We start from the raw sequence: 20,015 nt of genomic DNA on the forward strand, positions 1-20,015 counted from the left end.
AACTCACTCTGTAGACCAGGCTGGCCTTGAACTCAAAGAGATCCGCCTGTCTCCTCCCCAGTGCTGGGTTTAAAGACATGCGCCACCACTGCCCAGTATACATTTTTAACTCTTCTGAAGCCATGCTTGGTGGAGGATTGTGAGTACAAGGCCAGCCTGGGCTGTGTAGCAAAAGCCTGTCTTAAAAAGTGAAAGGGACAGAAACTTTTTCCTCTAGCATTAGTGCGGTTATCATGCTAATAATTAACCTTTTAATAAAAAACAAAAACAGAACTTCTATTTCTTCTCTTTCAGACAAGGGGGGCTGCATTTTTCATTATTGCTGTAATCTGTTTATTGCTTTTCGACAATGATGACCTCATGGCTAAGATGGCTGAACACCGTATCCTTTTGCACTAGATTAAAGTCGGGGAGAAAATTAGAAGCCGGCAGAATGGGAAAAAGAAGAAGGAAATTAAACTCATGGGTCACAAGTGACTTTCCGAGATTCATGTTGACATTAATCACTGTTCAAGTAAATAGTAAAATTATTCCAAGTTGAATGTTTTAGAATATCCTCAGTATTTTTCTACAGTGCTCATATTTTAGAATGTCCTGCTGCTAGAAAACAACAAAACATTTAAAGTCCTTTGCCCTAGTTTTCACGGCCTTGCCCCGAATTGCTCTTGCCTGCTCAGTCCATACTCTTGAACCCATCTTCCAAGTCAAATATGTCTGTTCTCTACTCTCAACTCTATAACCTGCCTTATTCTTTTCCAGCCATACGCCTTTGTCTATTCTGCAGTACACCAAAGTACCAGTTTTCCTCTTGAGTGCTGACACTTGGTACCCTGGGGTTTATTAGTAAGCTAATAGCAGTTTATTCTGTCACACTGAGATGGGAGCAAAAAAGGCTCCAGATTGTATCTGCTACATCCACACCCAACACACCCTCCTGTCTGCTGCTCACTTTGCTGGGCCTTGTGTGCTCAGCGATGTAGAGAAGACAAGTTGAAGACCAATTTTACAGACTGAACTGAAGATTAGCATTAAGGTCTACTTCCATCACAGGAGTGGACCAAAAAGATGCCTTGCCTGTTTGTGCATCTTTTGGAGGCTAAGAACCAAAATGGAGTCATTGTCTCAGCACAGTCATAGTTGTACAGCAGTCCACACACCCAGAAGCCAAGCATGGTAGCCCATCCTTAAAAGCCCATCTCTTGGGAGGCGGGGCAGGGGTTCAGGGGTGTGCAATTTGTAAATTTTGTAAATTTGTACATTTTTTTTAGAATTAAATTGAATTGTTTTCAAAAGTACCATGTTACTAAGGGTAGTTGAAATGGCATACCCAGGCTGGTTTATCTTCAAAACAATTAAACTTTGAACAGAACTTTCGCTTTGGAAGCTGAGATTGAAAAGTGTTTTCCTTTACTACAGCTTCCTTAGCTGAAGGACATCATGACAGCGCTCTAACTCACATGCTTTATACAGCTATTGCCTTCTTAGGTGTGGCGGATCACAAGGTATGCTCTTCTCCATGTTGTAACTGTCACTGGGGGAATAGGGGGCATGGGAGGCAGGGCCTCGGGTAGCCCAGCTCTCCTAGAACTTGATAGGTAGCCAAGGACGACCTTGAACTCTTGATCCTCCTACCTCTACCTCTAGGCCTATGCCACCATAGAAAGTATTTTTAAGTTTCATTTAAACCTGGCATACGTCTTTACTCTTCACACTGAAGCAGCTGAGGTAAGAGGATCTCTGGTTTAAGGCCAGCTACATTATCGATAACTGTCAAAAATATATACATTTAAACTAATTTATTTCAGGACTGGAGAGGTGATCTCAAACGTTTGTAAAGAAATGTATAAGTCTTTACATATTTTGAATATGATAGTATATATGTTTTAATGAGACGTTTCTCGTTTCACTTATAGGGTGGTGTGCTCTTGCTGGTGCTGGCTTTATGTTGTAAAGTTGGTTTTCATACGGCTTCTAGAAAGCTCTCTATAGATGTTGGTGGAGCTAAACGCCTTCAAGCCTTATCTCAGCTTGTTTCTGTGTTTCTCCTTTGCCCGTGGGTGATTGTTCTTTCTGTGACAACTGAGGTAATTGTTTAACAAATAGAGTTACCATTAGAAATTTCAGTTCAGCATTTTTTAATTTGAGGTTGAGAGTAGTTTAAATTATCCTCATTTTTTCTTTGATTTTTCCCCCTTTTTTTGAGTTAATTTTAATTGTTTATAAAAATGTAAGTCAATACTATTACATTTACATATACTTCACATTCATTCCTATGGCCCAAAGGAATTGATGAAGAAAATCCAGCTAGTAGTCTTGAACTCAAAGATTTTGGCTCCTTAGTATTATAAAATTAAACAAGCTTGGGGTTTTGTTAGTATTCTGGAGAATACTAGGGAAATGTACTGATACTTTGTGACTCTTCCATGTTGGCATGTTGTGAATTGTATTGAGTCATGAGTATTTGTTTCTGTATAAATGATCAACAAACATTCTGTGAAATCTGCTCTCCCCCCGTAGAATACTGACGGTGTTCTGTGTTGTCTGTTTCCATTTCTAGAGTAAGGTTGAGTCTTGGTTTTCTCTCATCATGCCTTTCACCACAGTTATCTTTTTTGTCGTGATCCTGGACTTCTATATGGATTCCCTTTGTTCAGTCAAAATGGAAGTATCCAAGTGTGCCCGCTATGGATCCTTGCCCGTTTTTATTAGTGCACTCCTTTTTGGAAATTTCTGGACACATCCAATAACAGACCAACTCCGGGCTGTGAACAGAGCAGCACACCAGGAGGGCACAGAGCACGTCTTGTCTGGAGGAGTGGTAGTGAGTGCCGTGTTCTTCATTTTGTGTAAGCATTTGCCCTTGCTTTTATTTGCATTAATCTGTTGTGTGGTTTCTGCTGTTTAAGCCTTCAGTATAGAGGTCATTCAGTACTTGCATTTTAGTCCTTGTTGACAGTGACCATGTTGGTGACTTAAATGCTCAAAGCTTGTCTAATAGTCTCCTTTTCTCTTTGTAGCGGCCAACATCCTATCATCTCCCTCCAAACGAGGACAGAAAGGCACCCTCATTGGATATTCTCCTGAAGGAACACCCCTCTATCACTTCATGGGCGATGCTTTCCAGCACAGCTCACAGTCGGTCCCTAGATTTATTAAGGAATCACTAAAACAGATTCTCGAGGAAAGCGACTCTAGGCAGATCTTCTACTTTTTGTGCTTGAATCTGGTAAGAATTCTAAATATTAGTCATATTTTAAAGCACAATGTTTTTATTTTGGCATGATACGTAATTTTAGCACTTTAGTTTCTGACAAAGATGGGCCAAAATTTACATTTTTCTCTAATTAGTAGCAAGGCACCTATTCAGACAAGGCACACAATTTTTGCAGTACTATGGGAATTCTGGTTTATTGTGCTGTTTTAAACTACTGCTCCCGTAGCTTGTAAGAGGTGCCTGACGTTTTAAACCTTGCCCACAGATATACAGATCGAACAGTGCCTTCTAGTTTATAAAATGGTTATGTCTGATAGCTTAGTTCCTTTTTTTTTTTTTTTTTTTTTTTTTATTTTCGAGACAGGGTTTCTCTGTGGTTTTGGAGCCTGTCCTGGAACTAGCTCTTGTAGACCAGGCTGGCCTCAAACTCACAGAGATCCGCCTGCCTCTGCCTCCTGAGTGCTGAGATTAAAGGCGTGCGCCACCACCGCCCAGCTTTTTTTTGGTTTTTCGAGACAGAGTTTCTCTGTGGCTTTGGAGCCTGTCCTGGAACTAGCTCTGTAGACCAGGCTAGTCTCGAACTCACAGAGATCCGCCTGCCTCTGCCTCCCAAGTACTGGGATTAAAGGCGTGCGCCACCATCGCCCGGCTGATAGCTTAGTTCTTTATGATCTTATGAAATACAGTTTCCAGGGTAAGTGTCAGGTAGAGTTTGAAACACATCTTCAAAGACAGTTTGGGTAACTAAAGGTTAAATTCTTATGATTGAAGTTAATAGTTCTTTATTGTAATTTATTCTCAACATGCTCCTCCTATAATGTTTGAAACCTTTTTAGCTTTTTACATTTGTGGAGCTGTTCTATGGCGTATTAACCAATAGTCTAGGCCTGATCTCAGATGGATTCCACATGCTCTTTGATTGTTCAGCTTTGGTCATGGGACTCTTTGCTGCCCTGATGAGTCGATGGAAAGCAACCCGGATTTTCTCCTATGGGTAGGTATGCTATCAAGGCACTCAGTTTCTTTAAAACAGTTCAGATTCCATCTTCAGAAACAAAATACATTACATCCCATAGAGATAATGCCAAATCTTCACTTTTGTTTCATTTCAAGTTAATGGGGAACAAGAGCTACACATTGACTAATGCTGAATGGCAGTCAGCTCAACATTATTCTTCCTAACACATCTGTTTAGAAGCAAAGAGAAGAAATACCACCTAAACCACTTGTGGTTTTGTTCATCATGTTTCTTTGAGGGCATGAAATATTCATGACCATTCGCATCTTTTTGTTAAAAAGTATTTAAAATTTGAAGTGACTATATGAAAATATCCTCACATTACGACAATAATTGAACAAATGTCAAATCTCTTTTGCATGCAAGTTGTTTTAGTAAGACTTACTGTAGCTAGGCAGTAGTAGTACATGCTGTTAGAAAGAAAAGCCATGTCTCATAAAACCAAAAAGAAAAAAAGAAAGAAACCTATTTAAATAAACATACCCCTTAGTGATTGTTTATATTATTCTTGTGTATGTGTTTTATTTTAGGTGTGTGTGTGTGTGTCTGTGTATGTTTGAGTGTGTTGTATGTGTTGCTGCTTATATGTGTGTACCTAATGCCCACAGTGGCCAGAAGAGACAGTCAGATGACTGGGACTGGATTACAGACAGTTACAACTGCTGTGTAGTTGCAGGGACTCAAACTTGGGTTCTCTGCAAAAGCACCAAGAAGTGCTCATAACTTCTGAGCGGTCTCTCCAGACCCAGTGAAAAGAGGATGAACCAAAACACAATAGTTTTGGTAGAGAACAGAATGTGTGCCGTGAGAGATATGGGATGCATCAGAAGTTTAGAGAGAGATGATTTGTTGCTATAAAACCAGACAAGGCTTTCTGTAAGAAGGGCTGTATATATACAAAATTCCAATAAATATATATTTGGGGATGACTTTTGAACATAAATAATATTTTTAAATTTTGATAATTTTATATTATTTACTTAGTAGTGTGAAAGCCTGGACTTGTTTCCTCATTTATTATAAGTTTATAATGTTTATATTTTTAAAGTACTTGTTTTTCCTTTCTAAAAAGTACTCTGTGTTTTTAGGTATGGCCGAATAGAAATTCTCTCTGGGTTTATTAATGGACTTTTCCTGATAGTCATAGCTTTTTTTGTGTTTATGGAATCAGTGACTAGATTGATTGATCCTCCAGAACTAGACACAAACATGTTGACAGTAAGTATTTCTCTTTCCTCTTTGAGCTCCTGCTCGTCTCATGCTCTTCCACCAAGGGTCGACCGACCTAGGGCAGTTCTGACTTTGTTAAGTCAACATGACTTCCATTCTGGTGCATTGTCTCTTCGTGTACTGTTTCATTTCCTGTGGTCTTGGTAACAGTTTTACTATGGTATATTAAAAGAAAAGTTTCTTAAATAAATCTGGTTTTAAGTCATTTTTAAGCAAGCTATGGTGATGTATATCTTTAATCTCAGCACTAGAGATAGTCCAGAGGACTCTGTTTTATCACATTGCATTGTTATCATAGTTCTGTTTTATCTCTGTTATTAGTCTCTTACTGTGCCTGACTTATACTTTATCATAGGTATGTATGTGTAGAACAAAACACAGCATACGTGGGTGGATTTGGTATCATCCTCAGGCATACATTGAGTACATTGAGGTCTTAAAACATATGCCCCAACCAGACAGTGGTGGCACATGCCTTTAATCCCGGCTCTCAGGAGGCAGAAGCTGGCAGATCTGAGTTCCGGGACAGGCTCCAAAGCTACAGAGAAACCATGTCTTAAAGGGGGGGGGGGGCGGAGAGCATATGCCCCAACAAAAACAAAGACTAATAATGTGTTTACATTATTACTGTAGGCTTTTAGAAACCAATCTTTTTCTCAGATGCCTTGGACTAATAATGTTAACTTGTATTATGAAATGTACAGGTTTTGTTATGACTTAATAAATATTTTTTCTTTCAAGATTGTATTTTTAGATACCTGAAGGCATTTGTACAATGTTAGAGATAAAATCAGAAAGGAATAAAAATTGTATTTTATTTTACCCAATAGGTTATATAGCTATTATAACCATTTTAGTTCTTCCTGCACCCCAGTCCTTGCGCGTGTTGTTTCTGTAGATGGCATGTCTCTTCTGTTGAGCCGCTCTTCATCTCACAGTTTCTCAGGCCTCTGACTTGGGGTTGCATTCCTCCACAACTTAAGATGTGCTTTTAGACCTCGAGTTATGTATCACTAACTTTTTAATGCTGGCACTTGAGTCTTTTAATTATATGTATGTGTATTTTGCCTACATGTATGTCTGTATACCATGTAACAGGCTAGAGAGGTCGTGAGATCCCCTGGAAATGGAGTTGTAAATGGTTGTGAGCTACCATGTAGGTGCTGGGACTCAAATCTGGGTCCTCTAGAAGAGCAGCCAATGCTCCTAACTGCAGAACCATCTCTCCAGCCTTCTCCCCCCTGACCTATAAGTAGGAAAATGACACTTAATTCTCAAATCACTGAAAGCAGTTTAGAGTTTTGGTTTGCTTGTACAGTTGAACCAATGATGTGCCCATCTGTTTTGAGACAGGGTCTCACAATGTAGCCCTGGCTCACCTAGAACTCACAGAGATCCACCTGCTTCTGCTTCCTGAGTACTGGAATTAAAGGTGTGCGCCACCATGTACTGCCAGAATTTGCCATTCTTGATCACATTAGAGTAAATTCATATATGTGTACCAGTTTTTTTCTGGTATTTGAAAGTTAAAATGATCCAAAATTTTTTGCTTGGGGAACTTAGTGATGTTTACTGTGAAGTTCTTAAGCTGTAAGTAGGAAAAGTATACAGCCATGTAATAGCTTCTAAATAGCAACTTTGTTTTCTAAGTTTCAAATTAAAGTTTTGCCTGTCTCCTTTCTGCTAGCCAGTCTCCATTGGAGGACTGATTGTAAACCTTATTGGGATCTGTGCCTTTAGCCATGCCCATAGCCATGGCCATGGAACTTCTCATGGACACTGCCACTCATCCGATCAAGGCCATTCTCACCATACTCATGGACACGGTGATCATGGTCACAGTCACGGCTTCACGGGTGGAGGCATGAATGCTAACATGAGGGGTGAGTTCTTAAGAAGTCCTATCTCCTGAATTGATGTTAGTACTTGTTTTTATTCAATATTGGCCTGCTGGTGTTACTACTCTAGAGATGGTGGGACCTGGGAAAATGGAGCCAGTAATGAAGCAGACTAAAATCTCATGATATAGCTGTCTTTATTAAGAGCCTTAGACAATTTGTACTCTGAGGGTTTGGTGCGGCAGAATTGTCTGTATTCTGTCGATCATATTTTAAATAAACGCTGATTGGCCAGGCAGGAAGTATAGGTGGGTCAACCAGACAGGAAGTAGAGGCAGGGTGATGAGAACAGGAAAATGCTGGGAAGGAGGAAGCCCATTCCTCCCATTCCTGCTCAGATCACTGAAGAAGCAGGATGTGGCCTGCCCCACTGAAAAAGGTACCAAGTCATGTGGCTAACATAGATAAGAATAATGAGTTAATATAAGCTACAAGAGTTAATAAGAAGCCTGAGCTAATGGGAAAATCAGTTTTATAACTTACAGAGATCTCTGTGTGATTTTCTTTGGGGGCTTGCTGGCTGTGGGGACTGGGCAGAAACCCCAACAAGCTGGCCTTCATGTTACAGAATGGCGCCCAACGTGGAGCAATAATGCACGAAACAATCCCACACCAGTTTGGATTCAAAGGGTTATTTATTTGAGGGGGGGAAACCTTACAGAAGACCGTCCTACACAACAGCCAGGAAAGGAGTCTAGTCTCTGGAGTGGAGGGCTGCCGCTGCTCTTTAAAGAGAGAGACCATGCCCCAGTGGGCTGGTATCTCAGCGACTATTGGCTGAAAAAGCAGAAGGAGCTCCCGCAGCAGGGTTAAGAAAGGTCAAGAGTAAAGTTCTCATGAGTTCAAGCTGTACACAATCACAAGGACAAGCCACACGTGACAAAAATATGTTTTTCCATATAGAGAATAGTTTAAACATTTAATTGAACAACAGCAAGCATACTGAGTGATCTGAGTAAACTCACCCCATCTGCTATACCTGGGAGGAGCACAAAACATCTTCCAAAAACAATTCTGTGTTTTGAAGAAACTGAGGTCATAAGACTTTTGTCTTTTGTTTTCTTGGAGTTTTCTTACAAGCATCCAGAATTCTCACATGACTCTGTTCATGAACTGTCTTCTGAAATTCTGGTACAATTATTACTCAGGATTTTGTTGTTGTTTTGGTTTGGTTTTTGTTGTTGTTGTTGTTGTTTGCTTGTTTTGTTTATGGAGACAGTTTCTCTGAGTAGCCTTGGCTGTCCTGGAATTCGCTCTGTAGACTAGGCTGGCTTGCCTCTCCTTCCCAAATGCTAGAATTAAAGGCATAAGCCTGGTTTATTCAGGATTTTTTTAAAGGAGAATGCTAAGAATATAGCTCAGTGAAGAGTACTTGCCTAGTGTGCCCAAGGCTCCCAACACTAAAGGAAGCTGGAAGCAGGGACTATAAATGCAGCAGCATGGATCAGCCTGGGGGACACAATGTCCGTGAGCTAAGCTCATCAGAGAAAGATGGCTTTCTCAGAAGTCTGCTCTCACGTGATGAGACTTAGGCTCAGCATGGAAAGGGAGCCAGGGAGAAAGGTAAGGACAGATGGGTTCCTAATGAGTAGTTCTGAAGACCCACAGTCTATGAAATCTTATACCTGTAGGCCACATTGATGGATTACTATACCATAAAAAGTAGGGAAGAAAACATCTTAGGTTATGTTCACTCCACAATAAAGTCATCTTAAAAAATGGAAATGAAGGGGCCAGAGATGCCTACCACACATGGCAGCCTTTATTAACACCATAAAACAAAAAGGGAAATACACTTGTGCTTAATTAAATGTCCATGTTTGAATCAATTGCTGTACCGTTAATAAACTCGTGACTGACAAAACAAATATTTTTTGTACTATAAAAAGAACTGGGTTTTATTCATCTCTTTTGGTATTGAATTGTTTATGCCAGTTAGTAATTTGGGTAATGTCAAAACTTGGCTCAAGCCAGATGGTGGTGGCACACGCCTTTAATCCCAGCACTCCGGAGTCAGAGACAGGTGAATCTCTGTGAGTTCAAGGCCAGTCTGGTCTACAGCTCTGGGACAGCCAGAGCTACACAGAGAAACCCTGTCTTTTAAAAAATAAAAAAACTTAGCTAAGGGAACTGGTACAGTGTGACTTGGTGGGTGAAGGATCTGACTGACCAGTGATGCCTGTTGGCCAAAATGTAATCCTAGAACCCATGTAAAGGTGGAAGGAGAAAACCAATTCCACAAAATTGCATCTAACCACCCCACATGCATCAAGGCATGTACGTCCATACACACATATCATGCACACATAGTAATAAATACATTTTTTCAAAAAATACTTAATTTTACTTTGTTTTTGTAGGAATAGCTTTTAAGCACATGATTTTTTACACATACCAACTTGACAGCATTATTATTATTTTTTTTTTTTTTTTTTTTTTTTTTTTTTTTTTTTTTTTTGGGTTTTTGAGACAGGGTTTCTCTGTGGTTTTGGAGCCTGTCCTGGAACTAGCTCTTGTAGACCAGGCTGGTCTCAAACTCACAGAGATCCGCCTGCCTCTGCCTCCCGAGTGCTGGGATTAAAGGCGTGCGCCACCACCGCCCGGCTTGACAGCATTATTTTTAAAAGGTCCTTCTGAAAAGACCTTGTGTTTGGTTGTTCAGTGGTTTTGTAAGGGTGGGGGGGAATGAGACAGGGTTTCTCTGTGTAACCCTGGCTGTTCTAGAACTCACTATGTGGATCATACTGACCTCAAAGATGCACCAGCCTCTGCCCAAGTGCTGTGATTGAAGCTATGTGCCACCACTGCCTGGCACTAAAAGCACTCCGTTTTTTAGCTAGTTATATTACTTTTTAAAAGACAAAACAAGCTAGTGTTGAATGCAGAGTCTTACTGTGTGACTGTCCTGGAACTCTGAGACCTGCCTTATGTTTTCCTCTTGAGTGCTGGGACTAAAGGCCTGAGCCACTCAGCAGCAGAGCTCTCACCACCACATAAAAGGCCTTGAGTGCAAGGAGGTGGGGGAAGAAAACAGGCTTGCTTCAAGCATGATTTTTAGGAAGCCTTCCCAGACAGATACTGTGTCACGATTGCCTGCGTCCTTACAGAGTCTGTACTCTGGGTTCCTTGACAGTAACTGGTAACTGTGCTTTAGCCACTAACAAGGGGCCTGGCACTGATAGGTGTCAGCAGTGCTGTAAAGAGGCCAGTTAGATGACTGTCATTGCTCATGTCCTTAACATTTTATTTGTAGGTGTATTTCTCCATGTTCTGGCAGACACACTGGGCAGCATTGGTGTGATTGTTTCCACAGTTCTTATAGAGCAGTTTGGATGGTTTATTGCCGATCCCCTGTGTTCTCTTTTTATTGCTGTGTTAATATTTCTCAGTGTTATCCCACTGATTAAAGACGCCTGTCAAGTCTTACTTCTGCGACTACCACCTGAATATGAAAAAGAACTACATATTGCTTTAGAAAAGGTAATTTCCTCACTACTTTATCCTTTAAAAATAGCGCTTAAAGTTGAGTAATTCTTTTAACAAATAAAGACCATAAATATAGTAGGTCTGGCCTTAGTCGCTCAAGCCTGTAATCTCAGTTGCCCTGGAGAGTAAGATAAAATGAGCAAAAGTTTAAGACTAGCCTGGGCAACTTAAGTAAGACTGTCTGAAGATAAAAAGAGCTAAGAATATGTGTATTATAGTGACAGAGTACAGGGGTGAATGGGCAGGAGAGGGAGAAGGAAAGAAGAAAAAGACGAGACAGTACACAAACCAAGAACTGAATAAGTATAAGATTCTGTATGACGAAGATGCTAAAAAAAGATTTTTTTAAATTTATTATGTATACATTGTTCTGCCTGCAGGTCAGAAGAGGGCACCAGATCTTACTACAAATGGTTGTGAGCCAATATGTGATTGCTGGGAATTGAACTTGGGTCCTCTGGAAGAGCAGCCAGTGCTCTTAACCTCTGAGCCATCTCTCCAGCCCTGATGCTAATTTTCTAATCTCTATTCAGTTCTTTGTCATTAGAATTTTGTTTTTGGTTTCTTTTTGTCTCTTTTCAGTATTATTTAAAAATAAGGCAAGCTATGATTCAGTCAATAAAGTATCCACCTCACAACCCTGAGGATCTGAGTTCAATCCCAGAACCCATGTCAAGATGCTAGGCATGTAATATCACCTATAATCCCAGGGGACCAGGATAGCTGATTTATAAGCTCCAGGCCTGTGAGATGCCTTGTTTTAAAGAAGATGGATGGTATTTTTAAGAAAACCTCACTGACCTCCACAGACAGACAGATACACATACACACACGTGTGCACATAAAAAAAAAACTTACTTGACTCCAGGACAGGCTCCAAAACCACAGAGAAACCCTGTCTCGAAAAACCAAAAAAACAAACAAACAAACAAAAAAACTTACTTGAGGGACTGGAGAGATGGCTCAGAGGGTAAGAGCATTGCCTGCTCTTCCAAAGGTCCTGAGTTCAATTCCCAGCAACCACATGGTGGCTCACAACCATCTGTAATGGTGTCTGGTGCCCTCTTCCGGCCTACAGGCATACACACAGACAGAATATTGTATAAGAAATAAATAAATAAATAAATAAATAAATAAATAAATAAATAAATAAATAAATATTTTTTAAGGACTTACTTGAAAAAGTGCTTAAGGGGCTGGAGAGATTGCTCAGCGGTTAAGAGCACTGTAACTCCAGTTCTAAGGGATCCAACACCCTCACACAGACATACATGCAGGCAAAACACCAATGCACATAAAATAAAAATCATTTTTAAAAAAGGCACTTGAGCCGGGCTGTGGTGGCGCACGCCTTTAATCCCAGCACTCGGGAGGCAGAGGCAGGCGGATCTCTGGGAGTTCAAGGCCAGCCTGGTCTACAAGAGCTAGTTCTGGGACGGGCACCAAAGCTACAGAGAAACCCTGTCTCGAAAAACCTAAATAAATAAGTAAATAAATAAATAAATAAATAAATAAATGGCACTTGAGAATAAACAAGAAAATAAACTTACAGAATTAACTGAGTAATTAGTAGAAGCCTGTCTTTTTGAGATAGCATCTTGCTACATACCTCTGCTGGTTGGCCTGGTACTCACTGAGTAACCTAGGGTGGCCTCAGATTTGCAGCAGTTCTTCCTCAGGCTCACCAGTGCTAGGATTACAGTTTTTATTTTAATGAGTTACTTAAGTTTTCTCACATTCTCATAATCAATGAATACTATATCATACTTTTAAAAGATTTTATTGCCGGCTTATTTTTTGAGATAGGGTCTTGTGTAGCCCAGGCCGGACTTTAATTCCACATGTTGCCTGCTTCCCAAGTGCTAGGAATACAGACATGTTCCACCACCACCTATTTTTTTTTCCAGTATGAAGGACTGAACCCAGGGCTTTGTACGTGTTAGGCAAGCCCTCTATCAGCTAAAGACATCCTCAGTTCTAAGAAGTATTTTTTATTTTAAAAAATATCTCATAAGGAGATATGCAGTGTTAAGTGTTTACCTCTCTAGTTGGCAGCTAGCAGTGTGAACCTGGGAGGGCGGAGCCTAAAGACGAGGTGAACTGACAGTCTCATGACTTAGCCGCTTTATTCAGAGCCTCAGTTTACACTCCGAGAGTTAGGAGTCACGTGAGCAAAGTGTCCTGGTCACAAGGACAAGCCGAACGTGGCAACAACATGGGCTTTTGCAGAGGCATACGGATAAATAACAGTAGCCAGGTGTAGGAGTGATCTGAAGAACACTCACCTGGTCCCATGGGAGGTGCACAGAAGCATTCCAAGAACAGTTCGTGCTTTCAAAGAAATTGAGCTCACAAGACTCGTTTTCTTGGAGTTTACCCACAAACACTCAGAATTCCCCTCTCGCAGCTCCATTCACTGACCATGCTCCAACAGTTAAGAGCACTTGCTGCTCCTACAGAAGACCCGGGTTCAGTTCCCCATACCCACATGGCATCTTGATTGTCTGTAAATTCCAGGGGATCCAGTGACCTTCATGAGCACTGCACACATAGTGTATTTACATACATGAAAGCAAAACATTCACACACAAAAACTGTATCTTTAAATAATAACACATATGCCCATTACAGAGAAGTTTGAAGCACAGCAAAATATAAAGAAAAATCAGATGAAATTTGACAGCACTTTATAAGTTGTTTCACTACATGAAATACTTGAGGGCTAGAGCAATGGATGGCTCGGCAGGTAGAGCACTGGCTTGTCTTCCAGAGGACCCAGTGTCACTTCCCAACATCCACGTGCCTGCTCCCAGTGGTCTGTGTAACTCCACAGTTTCAGAGGATCCAACACCCTCTTCTGGCCTCTAAACACCATGCACACACATGGTGTGTATACACATGTAGACAGAACACCCATATACATAAAAGAAAAACAAAAATAAATACTTTAGCTTTCTCCATTTAATACCATATTGAAGAAATGTATATATTAATGGCAATGTAATATTACATTTATTTAGCCAGTTTTCTGTAGTTGACAATTTAACCAACCCTCTGTTGTTGAAAACTGAGGCTGTCTTTTAAATCTGTTATCTCTGTGACTGTGTGTGCGTGCACATTATCAGTGTAAAGGAAGCTATAGTTAAGTAAATATGTCCAGGCAGTGTTTAGAGTAGGCAAAATATGTTCTCTATGTCTTGAACAGCTTATTATAAACTGTGTCTTTTTATTTCTTTGACCTCACCACAATGATTCCTAGATCAAATGATCTGTATATATTTTATAAGAATCATTTATATCACCTCTCTACTTACTTCACAGATACAGAAAATTGAAGGATTAATATCATACCGAGACCCTCATTTTTGGCGCCACTCTGCCAATATTATAGCAGGAACAATTCATATACAGGTGACCTCTGATGTGCTGGAACAAAGAATTGTGCAGCAGGTAACTTTTGTCTGTGATAGTTCACTTATAGGAGTCTATCTACTATAGGGCTTAGTAGCCATTTACTCATAAAATATCAATCTTGCTGGACCTGGTGGTGCTCGCCTTTAATCCCAGAACTCAGGGACACAGAAGCAGGCAGAGTTCCGTGAGTTCCAGGCCAGCCTGGGCTACATCTCAAGACCCTGTCTGAAGAACAAAACTGTACTAACTACATTATTCTAAATTCTTTAATTTTCTGAATTTTTAACAGATTACAGGAATACTTAAAGATGCTGGAGTAAACAACTTAACAATCCAAGTGGAAAAGGAGGCGTACTTTCAGCATATGTCTGGCCTGAGTACTGGATTTAATGATGTTCTGGCTATGACAAAACAGATGGAGTCCATGAAATACTGCAAAGATGGTACTTACATCATGTGAGGTGTGCCCGTGTGCATGGACCGCGGAGGCTGAGTGACAGTGTGTATAATGTCACATCAGCATGAAAGTTGCACACAACTGTACAGAGCCTTTTAAAGCTCCCTGCTGTTGGATCAAGGAGTCTTTTAAAAGAAAATTGAAATGCAGAATGAAGCATTATTTGTACAAGAAAACGGTTACTCTGTTTGAATTATGTGTATCGGACTCTTAAATATGAATGAACATGATGTAATTATATCACATCATCTTCAGAAATGGACACATAATGATGGATTCTGGTGAAGACCAAATTTCTTCTGTGCATTTATTTTCTATCAGAAAGCATCCCCACTGTGAATATGTATTTACATGTTTATTACAAAGACCCAGAGGAAGTTTTTAGTCGATTTTTTTGCATATCTGAAGGACAAAATGGGAATAAAATTCTATATTTATGAATTTTCTGTATATAAAACTGATTTCTAATTATAACTTAAGTATATTAAGTAAAAACTGTATTTCCACTTGAAATGTAAATTATTCAGGAGAAATTTCAACCCCTGATTTAAGATAAACATTGAGAATAGAGAACTATAATATAGTTCCTGATGTATTACATGATTTAACCACTCCATTAAATAAATTTTTTTATTTTTGGTAGTATTTGCAAATGAATAATTGATTAGGGCAAAGAACTTGCACTAAGTTGTGTCATGTTACTTTCTGTTATCTTGCATCTCTGAAGTAGAATATCCTGTCCTGTGTGCATCTGACACCCCAAGACCCTTCTCATCCATTTGCTCACCAGTCCCTGACTTCCAGCAAGTCACTTGCCTCCTTGGTTGTGCAAGACAAATAATTGCCTGTTGAGAGTCACTTTCTCCATCTGGGGTTATAACATTTTTCTCATTTCTGGGGAAATATACATATGTAAGAAATAACAGTAGTTTAAGATTTAAATGAAATGGCACAGGGCTTTTGGTCGCCATGCAATTGAAATGTCCTATAATTACTTTATATAGTTATATCTACCATATTTGTCCATTTTCCCCTTTTTTATTTATTCTTTCATAATCCATCCTGGCTGCAGTTCCACCTCTCTCCCCTAAATCTCCATTTCCTTTCAGAAAAGATCAGGCATTCCAGGGATACAACCAAGCATGGCATAACACAATAAGACCAAGTATATACCATCTCATCAAGGCTGGACGAGGCAGCCCAGTAGGATTGGAGTACTACATTGACGGGAGCCTTTTTAGGTCTAGCCTCAATGACCCCTCAGGGCTCAGAGAGGACACTATAGCAAGCAAGGGTTAGGGATCCCAGGGTAAAAACTGAATTCCTCATTCCATACTCTTCGTGCCAGTTTCTTTATTGTTCTGCGTGCTGCACTTCCCAACTTAAACACACACACACACAAGTACAGTGGCCTCCAAACGACCCCTACCCTCTTAAAGATGTGGAGTGGAGCTGAGGCTAGAATGCCCTCTTCAGGTGAGATAAAGCCTTGATAATCCGAGGGTTCAAAGTTCTCAGCTTCAATAGGGCTCTCCCACATACAATTACAGGATCCCATTTTTTTACCAATTAATGCCCATACTTTTGACAGCTGATACCCTCCAGGCTGGGACTGGAATTTTCACTGTAATTCAGCCAACCTTGCAATGAGGGATTTGGTTTGAACTTCTGCAACTTGAGCTCTGTGGCTGCTGGAAACATTCTCTTCCAGGGCACACTTAGAAACCTTCCGATTAGCCGGGCGGTGGTGGCGCACGCCTGTAATAGCACTCGGGAGGCAGAGGCATGCGGATCTCTGTGAGTTCGAGACCAGCCTGGTCTACAGAGCTAGTTCCAGGACAGGCTCCAAAGCCACAGAGAAACCCTGTCTCGAAAATCAAAAAAAAAAAAAAAAAGAAACCTTCCGATTGTTGATGAGCATCTGCAGCTGATCAACTCTATCTCTAAGTCATTGTCCTTTAATCATATTACGAGATACTGGAAATTGGTTAATTTTGTCACGGAACTATCCTATCCATTGTCAGTTTGTCGACAAACTGACTTGGAGGCCAAGATGTCCTCAGTGGTGAAGATACATCTTGGTGTAGATTAAAATCCCTGTTGCAATGCTATCTATGTTAAGGGCCCGTATTCTAGAAGATCCCTGTCAACAGAAGACGCTTGGCAGATTTAAAACGAGTCTATAAGTAAGAGAACAGTCACAGTGGCTAGAAGTGCCACCATAGGGTGATTTCCAAAAGACTACTAAGTATGGCAGCAGTGAACATGAGGTTGAGAAGGAACATTACCCACCCAGTGTAGGGCCCAGCCGTGTTAGAGTAAGAGAATAGCATGGGGAAATAAGTTTCACCACGGTTTCATAAAAGAGAGAGGAAAAAGGCGGGTCTCCAAAAGAATCACACAAGGTATTTGAGCTTTGGGTGTGGAACACTCTTAATTCTGGACAGGTGACCCCATGATGTCAGAGTTTGCATCTTTGCTTCTTGACCAAGCAGGATTTGAAACAATCTGGTCCAGACGGCATCCAGTGTCATTTTGGCCTCTGGGAGGATTTTACGAAAGACTCAATCTCCTGGGTTATATAAAGAGGTGACCCTGAAAAGGTATATTGATACCTGGGGTTGACCTTATCCTAGTACTCAGTGATAGATCTTCCTTGGATAGGAGTCTGGAATGGCAAGGTCTTCTGCCAGGTCTGAGCAGTTGATTCTGAGAGTGTGTAGACAGTATCGCCTGCAACTCCCCTCCCAGGATGTCTGCAATCTGAGACTTCCTCCTCTATAGGGACCACCAGGGAGATTAGCCTCCTCATCCTGATGCATATAATAAAGCTGCTGAATTTTTTGGCTGCTGCAGGTGCATCCGCCTAAGAGCCTACATTCTACCAGATCCCAGCTTTTCTGAACACGATCCTGTTGTTTATTCATTATCTGTGACCTCCTCAGGTCAGCCCCAAAGCCATGTGTGTCCTGGCAAACATGACAGTTTCCAAAAGGATCATTTCTTTAAGTGCTATTAAAATGTTATCAGGAGCCAGGCAGTGGTGGCTCACACCTTTGAGCCCAGCACTCAGGAGGCAGAGGCAGGCGGATCTCTGTGAGTTTGAGGCCAACATGGTTTACAGAGCTAGTGCCAGGACTACAGAGAAACCTTGTCTCAAAAAATAGAAAAAGAAAGAAAGAAATGAAAGAAGAAAGGAAGGAAGGAAGAAACCATTAGTAGAGCTGAGTAAGGGGTCTCCTTTTCTTCCAATGCACTCTAGTCTGAAAGCCTGTCTTGTGTGACTTTGTCCACCTCCCAGGGACCAAATAATTCCAAAGGCAGTTTGAGATCACTTTGATAGCAAAGACCAGTTCAGTAGCTGAACCAATTTTAGGGCCAAGACTTAGAGCCTAGTTATGGTTTAGATGAAGCTCTTCTGTCCTCTACCGAAGAGCATGGGAAGCATCAGATCGAGAAAGACAACACAGGTCTGAGGTTCCTAACATGACTATTTCTTGACTGGTGACAGCTGGCTTCATTACCTGTAGAAAAGGTGTTCACTGTCATTCTAGAGGTGGCATGAGCCCTCAAACTCCCTGTCTCATTGTGTGGCAGGCTGTGTGCTTGAAAGACAGCGATTTGAGTGCGTCTGTGTGGGTACCCAGAGCCTCGTCTCGCTATCCTAGCTACAGTAGCGTTAGGAGCTGTGTGTTACGGAGCAACGTGCAAGGCTTCTCAGAGCTTGACATTCCTGAGCACTGGTGGTATGCCAGTCATGGTTTACCCTTGGACCCTGTGTCCAGGATAATGGCCTTAGTTCTCACTGGTGACTCCAGAACACTGGGACTATTCTCCACCAAGAGCTTCTGGCTAAGTCAGACTCCCAAAGACCTGAGTAAGAGCACGTGTAAGAAATCCCAGAATGAGCCGGGCGGTGGTGGCGCACGCCTTTAATCCCAGCACTCGGGAGGCAGAGGCAGACGGATCTCTGTGAGTTTGAGACCAGCCTGGTCTACAAGAGCTAGTTCCAGGACAGGCTCCAAAACCACAGAGAAACCCTGTCTCGAAAAACCAAAGAAAGAAAGAAAGAAAAGAGAGAGAGAGAGAGAGAGAGAGAGAGAGAGAGAGAGAGAGAGAGAGAGAAGAAGAAGAAGAAGAAGAAGAAGAAGAAGAAGAAGAAGAAGAAGAAGAAGAAGAAGAAGAAGAAGAAGAAGAAGAAGAAGAAAGAAAGAAAGAAAGAAAGAAAGAAAGAAAGAAAGAAAGAAAGAAAGAAAGAAAGAAAGAAAAGAAAAAAAAAAGAAATCCCAGAATGTAAGAGCTTAGGAAGAGGGAAGGATTGGGGAAGTCTCAGCTAAGCAACCTGAGACACAAAAGGGGAAATTATGTCACCACGCCACCTGATTCTCCCGTGTCTGTACCTCCACACCAGACTGCTGGCTAGATCAAGGGGTGGCGTACTGGGTTGTTTTATGTCAACTTGACACACGCTAGAGTAACCAGAAAGGAAGGAACCTTTGTTGAGAAAATGCCTCCGTAGATCTAGCTGAAAATGTCTGCTGGCTGTGCTGCTTCGGGAGGCCATAGGACCCCCACGGTCCCTGCTGCCGCTGGCTGTTGTAGACAAGGGAGCATCTTCTGCAGTGGTATATAATATGCAGACTCATAGTTGAGAATGAGAGATAGCAAAGATTTCTGTGACAACCCCTCCCCTTCACCTACCCACCCCGGAAACAGTCTATAGACAGGAAGTCATTGAAGAAAGCCCTTAAAAGTTGTTATAGGGCAGCAGGGTGGTGGCGGCGCACACCCTTAATCCCAGCACTCTGGAAACAAAGGTAGGTGGATCTTAGTGAGTTCAAAGCCAGCCTGGTCTACAGAGCGAGTTCCAGGACAGCCAGGACTACACAGAGAGAAACCCTGTCTTAGAAGAAAAGAATGTAATACGGAAGGGTAGCTCTTCACAATTGATGGCTCTCGCGGGGACAGGAAGGGGAAGGGCAGTTATCTTTAAAGGGCTGGCCACTGGAAGTTTGACCATGCTCCAGTTGAGTATACCGGCAACACAAATTGGACTTGGTATATATTTTTTCTTCTTGCTATATTGGGAGGGGGATGGATGCACAAGGGTAGAGAAATGGAGAGGAACCCTGGGAAGGAGTGTGATCAGGGTATATTGTATGAAATTTCCAAAAAATCAATAAAAATATTATGTTAAATAAAGAGCTATTCACACTGACAATGGGAATTCTTACCATATACCTGAGTTCTTTGCATCTCATCTTCATTGCTGTGATTGTTTTCACTACATAGAACACT

At 41.2% G+C, this 20,015-nt stretch overlaps 1 protein-coding gene across 2 annotated transcripts in view; it reads left to right on the forward strand.

The window, feature by feature from the left end:
* Slc30a5 (solute carrier family 30 member 5) overlaps positions 1 to 15,326 on the forward strand; it is a 29,769-nt gene extending 14,443 nt beyond the window's left edge. Inside the window, exons 6-16 of one of the 2 annotated variants that reach the window (XM_057789999.1) lie at positions 295 to 382; positions 1,426 to 1,502; positions 1,914 to 2,084; positions 2,558 to 2,846; positions 3,018 to 3,226; positions 4,051 to 4,208; positions 5,321 to 5,450; positions 7,150 to 7,345; positions 10,614 to 10,840; positions 14,168 to 14,296; positions 14,550 to 15,326. In XM_057789999.1, the coding sequence (XP_057645982.1) occupies positions 295 to 382; positions 1,426 to 1,502; positions 1,914 to 2,084; positions 2,558 to 2,846; positions 3,018 to 3,226; positions 4,051 to 4,208; positions 5,321 to 5,450; positions 7,150 to 7,345; positions 10,614 to 10,840; positions 14,168 to 14,296; positions 14,550 to 14,720 (1,845 nt within the window). In that variant the 3' untranslated portion in view covers positions 14,721 to 15,326. The remainder of the gene's footprint in view (positions 1 to 294; positions 383 to 1,425; positions 1,503 to 1,913; positions 2,085 to 2,557; positions 2,847 to 3,017; positions 3,227 to 4,050; positions 4,209 to 5,320; positions 5,451 to 7,149; positions 7,346 to 10,613; positions 10,841 to 14,167; positions 14,297 to 14,549) is intronic. The other variant, XM_057790000.1, reaches the window with a different exon arrangement.
* Positions 15,327 to 20,015: the final 4,689 nt, after the last annotated feature.

This window comes from Chionomys nivalis, chromosome 15 (genome assembly GCF_950005125.1).
Source record: "Chionomys nivalis chromosome 15, mChiNiv1.1, whole genome shotgun sequence".
Lineage (NCBI taxonomy): Eukaryota > Metazoa > Chordata > Mammalia > Rodentia > Cricetidae > Chionomys > Chionomys nivalis.